At 48.2% G+C, this 4986-nt stretch overlaps 1 protein-coding gene across 1 annotated transcript; it reads right to left on the reverse strand.

Annotated features, from left to right (window-relative positions):
• Positions 1-1104: 1104 nt before the first annotated feature.
• LOC139354807 (uncharacterized) lies at positions 1105-1925 on the reverse strand. Its single transcript, XM_070999051.1, has 2 exons — positions 1372-1925; positions 1105-1312 (listed from the first exon to the last, which is right to left on the reverse strand). The coding sequence occupies exon 1, from the start codon at positions 1884-1886 to the stop codon at positions 1527-1529; it is 360 nt and encodes a 119-aa protein (XP_070855152.1). The 5' UTR covers positions 1887-1925; the 3' UTR covers positions 1105-1312; positions 1372-1526.
• Positions 1926-4986: the final 3061 nt, after the last annotated feature.

Genomic DNA, 4986 nt, shown 5'->3' on the forward strand with positions numbered 1-4986 from the left:
TGTCAATTAGCCTTTCCAGGGTCTTCAACAAGAAGGAAGAGAGACTGATCGGGCGGAAGTCCTTTGGGTTAGTGTGGGAGGGCTTGCCGGCTTTCGGTATAAAAATTACCTTGACGTCCAGCCACCTTGTTGGAATATGGTTTAGAGCAAGGCAGCCGTGGAAGACGGCTGTCAGCCAGGGAAGGGACATATCTAATGTCCGTTGTAGCTGGGCCGGGAAGAACCCATCTGGGCCAGGTGATTTGAAGGGCTTAAAAGAGTTAACAGCCCACTGAATGCGGTCAGGGTTTGAAATGTTGGCAATACTCTGGTCGTCCAGATTCACCTCTGTGTGGAGGTCCTCCACTACCTGGGTATTGTTAGGGAAGTGTGTGTCTAACAGTAGTTCAAGGGTTTCCTGACTGTTTTCCGTCCAGCCATCAGCATTGGTTTTAAGATAGCCAATGGTAGCTGGAGCTTTAGCTAGAATTCTTCTGAGTCTGGATGCCTCCGCAGTAGATTCTATGCTACTGCAGAAGTTAGCCCAGGCTCTCCGTTTTGATATTCTTATTTCCTTTTTGTATAGGCTTAGTTTTGAATGATATAGATTCCAGGAGGATTCGCTATTGTTGTATTTAGCTTTATTGAAGTAAATTCTACACTCTCTTTTAAGGTTCGCTAGGGTTGGGTTCCACCATGGGGGTTTGTGCTTTGTCTTAACTGTTCTACTTGGGCAAGCCCTTTTTAAGGCCTCACCGCAGATATCAGTAAAAGTGTTAACTAGGCTATCTAATTCTTGACGGTTGCTTATGTGTGTCGGAGGAGCGGGTAGGTTCCTGTTGAGGAGATTTTTATAGTATCCCCAGTTGGTTAATCTTAGATTAGTTATGTTCTCGGGGGGAGGATGTTCTAGACTTATTGTAAATTCTATGTATCGGTGGTCCGAGAATGAGTGTTCGATCCCCACCTTCCACGCGTCTAGATGGTTAAGTAAGGGATCAGATATTAGAGTAATGTCTAGTACTTCCCTCCTATTTCTAGTGATGAAAGTTGGGTCATTACCTTTGTTGCAGATGAATAGATTTGATTGAAGGAGATAGTCGTACAGTAACTCACCCCTTTCGTTGGTGTTTGTACTTCCCCATTGTGTGTGGTGTGAGTTAGCGTCCCCACCCAGGATGAGTTCCTTAGATGAGTGAGTGCGTATGAGTTCTTGTGTAGTGGTGTTTGGTAGTGGCCCTTCGTAGTCGTGAGCCAGATAGAATGATGCTATGGTGTGATGGGTGTGTTCGTTTAGCTCCAGTCTGACCGTGGTAAGGTCGCCTTCGCTAAACTGTGGAATAAGAAATGTGTTAAAGTGTGTTTTTGTAAGAATGCAGGTTCTGGTTTTACCCTTGTCCTTGGTGTAAAATAGCTTGTATAGGGGGGTTGATAGGCCACAGATGTTGTTACCAACAATCCATGGCTCTTGAATGAGGACTACGTCTATGTTGCCTGTTGCCAGGCGGGTGAGGAGGGCAGCGGATGCTGCCTTGCTGTGGTGCAGATTAATTTGCAGAAACTGCACCATCTTTGGGACTGGGGTCGGGCTGGGTACCCTCCGCTTCCTCCGCTATGTCCTGGAGGACAGAGCGCCCTGGTCGGGTTGTGTCCTGGGTGCACAGCTGTTTCAGGCTCTCCGTCAGCTCCGAGTCGGTTGACACGTAGCCGGTGAGGGTGGCCTCCTCGTGATCTGGTTCGTCGTCGCTCGGGGGTTCGTACGACGCACAGGCAGCCAGGTTGTCTGCCGCTGTTTTATCGGTGTCATAAATACGAAGCTGCACCTTGTCGAACCCGTAGTTCACTCTGTGCTGTTGGGCTGCGAGGGGTTCCAAGCAGGCCTGGTTTAGGAGGATAACCACGCTCATGGTGACTCGCTCGGTTTTCTCCACCTTGACCACCTTCCAACCGTCTGTTGGAAGTTTTGGGTTGAACCTGGTCAGCAGGCTGAGTATAGCCTCTGGTTCCGATGGTTCAGACGGCAGCCACGCTCTCGGTCGAGACGGGATATCTGCAGCCTCACAAACTGCCAGCTTGGCCCCGGGGTAGACCTCGCCGACTTTGTCAATTGCAGCCTTGTAGAGTGCTGCCGATCTCTCGTCTTCGCAGGCGATCAACTTTACGTTGCCCTGGTACCACCCTGCATCTGTGCAATCGGGTGGCGGTCCTGGGTTCTCGTCCAGCACTTTCAAGGCTACTGTCGCAAGGGCCCGTCTAACCAGACCCCAATGGTTTCTTGGGATCCTTCCGCCTTCATCGCTCTGGTCGATGACTCCAATGATCTTCCGATCCTTTACCACTTCCGCAAAGGATCTCGACCATGTGCCGGGGTTGGTTACTTTGGCCTTCTTGCTCGCTGGTTGAGCTGACTCCATCGACCTCTCTCGCTTGTTGTTGGTAGTCATAGCGATGTCGAAATCTGGGATAACTGCCTTCGCCCAGGCTATGTCCTCTTGGATTTTCTGGTAATCCAATTTCGAAGTCTGATCCTCACGTATCGGATTGGTGGCCAGCCGTTTGAGGATCCTGGATGCCTTCTTTCTTTCAAAAGGTCCTGCCTGGTTAGGTGGTACCCTCTTAAACTCCTTTGCCCTGGTACTCACCACGAGACCGGCTTTGGCGCTCCCCTCAGGTTGGAGTGGCTGGTTAGCCACACCTACACTGGTGGGAGGCTTGGGCTTGTCGCTATGGCGAGTTGGGCTTAGCCGGCTGCGTTGTTCGCTGGCCTTGGCAGGGGTCGACGTCACGTGGACTGGGGTAGTCAGAGCCGTGATCTTGCTCTTACTTTCGTCGTTGGTTACGACTTCCGACTTTATAAGAGTGTCGGGCTCTCGTCTTGTGCAGTCTTTTTGTTTATTAATTGTTAAGTTCTCCATGTTAAATCCCACGAGCTGCGGAGAAAGGACAGGTCCACCCGGGCAGAGATCCGCCGTACCCGGGTAAGGCTGACTTAGAACAGGCGGTCGCCACTTGCCTGAGCTCACCGTTTGAGACTGAGTTATTTGATGACTCGGGCTCCCAGCCAGATTGACTCTCGGCACGGTACGAGTGACACCTTAGTCCAGCCCGGGGTGAGATGAGTTGTGTGGGTGGGAAAGAGGTAGGTTCAAAGAGTGTGGGAAGGGGTGTGTGTGAGCTATTTGTCGGAGGCGGCAGCACAAGCGCGACGTCGGTACTGCTACGGCGCAGATACCCGCTGACTGTCCGGGGCTACTTATTTGCGCTTCGTGTTGGGGGCTTGGCGGTAGCCGGGCCGTGTCCAACTTCCACGCTTATTCGTAGCTACCCTGGAGAACCAGGGCGCTCGCTATCCGCAACCTGCGACCCGTTCGGTAGCCTTCAGCTCGGCGCCCTCAGAGCCATCTCACTAGCTCTTTGGCCGAATATAGTTATATTACTTGGCTCAGATTGATGTTAACAGACGGTCGGCTATGCCGTACTTACAACATGAATACTTTAAATCTGTTTCCAGTGCAGTCGACAGGCCTGTGGACGGTGTGTGTAAGCGAGGATGTGTGTATGCTGAGTGAACTACAAAATATTATTAGTTAACAGTCAATCTAAGTCCAAATATACATACTGTACCCGTTTAATAAGCTTAATTTCTATAAAATTTAAATCTATTCTAAAAACTACAAAAGCGATGCAACAGTCAGATCGGCTGCCGAGATCGGGAGTGAATCCTTAGCTGCGAGGCGGCAGATTCAACAGCTAGAACAAGAGTCCCGGGTGTCTGCTTATCCGCGATACGCTCGTGTTGGACGTGTCGATGGCTAACCATCAGTCCGGGGTTAGGTTACTCGCAACTGGTCAGGAGAATATGGCGAACAACTCGTGTATCAATCTAGGAACGGCAAACATAATAACTAACTGGTCAAGGCTGGGTTTACTTTTATTTACCTTAAGTTTTCCTTCGTCTTACAACGGTTGGAAAGCTTGGCTCGAAACTTAAATTTGCACTGGTAAACTGTATGTGGCTCGGCTCGAGTAGTCCCGCTCCACGTGTTGGCAGCCAGAGTGGGCACCAGGCGATTTGATCAAAGAGCGCTGCGCACTCCTACTTTCGTTTATCCATTAGTACAAAATTATTGAAAAATATTAAATTCCCTATGCTCACCTAATTAGTTTTTCAACTATAAGTTGGATGTTGCGATCGGTGCGAGCTAAATTACGCCAGCCACTTTGAGCGTTTGGAAATAGCTTTGTGGTGGTTTACTTATTAGTCTTTTGTCTTGCTGGGCGGTTATTAAGCCCGATATGGTGCATATATATATACACACGTGGACTTAGCACTTCTTTGCAAAATTCGATTTGATTTAAAACGCGTGTGCTTTGGCCGAAAGATCAGAAATAAGAGAACGAAAAAACGCAAATGGCGGGTGCAAGCCCTCTGACAAGCAGTGTTAGAAAATACGAAATTATCGTTTAGTATTTTCTAGGATGTGTGGTTGCCACAAGGTTGCGGAACCAGTAGCTCTATTTTATATTTAAAAAAAATACAAGAATCTTTTCCTAATAATTTCACACCCCTACAGCACAGGATTAATCTTTAGTCTTTATGACAAAGATAAAACCTGAAAAAGGGTGTCTACTGTTACCAAATATCCTTTGCATGATATGTTCCTAATTCCTTTCCGTTTAAATCCTCAAGTAAATAGAGAGAGTTTCCCAGTCTTTGGTTGACACGGACCTTTATACCTACCGGTGCAAGCTTAGCATTAAAGTGGTCGGCGGCATTGCTAAGGGCGAAGTTTCGTTTAATTACCTCGTCTCCTACCTGAAAAGATCGAGGCCTAGATCGGAGGTTATAGGATTGCTCATTCTTTTCATAAGCTTTGTCTAAATGCTTTTGGAGGTCAAAACGTAACGTAGAGAATTGGTCTTGTCGGTTTAGTCGTAAGGAACTTTCATTAAGCAAATTGAGATTTTTGAGTAATTTATAATCTTTTCCGTGACAAATCATATGCT

This window comes from Drosophila suzukii, unplaced genomic scaffold (assembly GCF_043229965.1).
Source record: "Drosophila suzukii unplaced genomic scaffold, CBGP_Dsuzu_IsoJpt1.0 scf_23, whole genome shotgun sequence".
NCBI classification, from domain to species: Eukaryota; Metazoa; Arthropoda; class Insecta; order Diptera; family Drosophilidae; genus Drosophila; species Drosophila suzukii.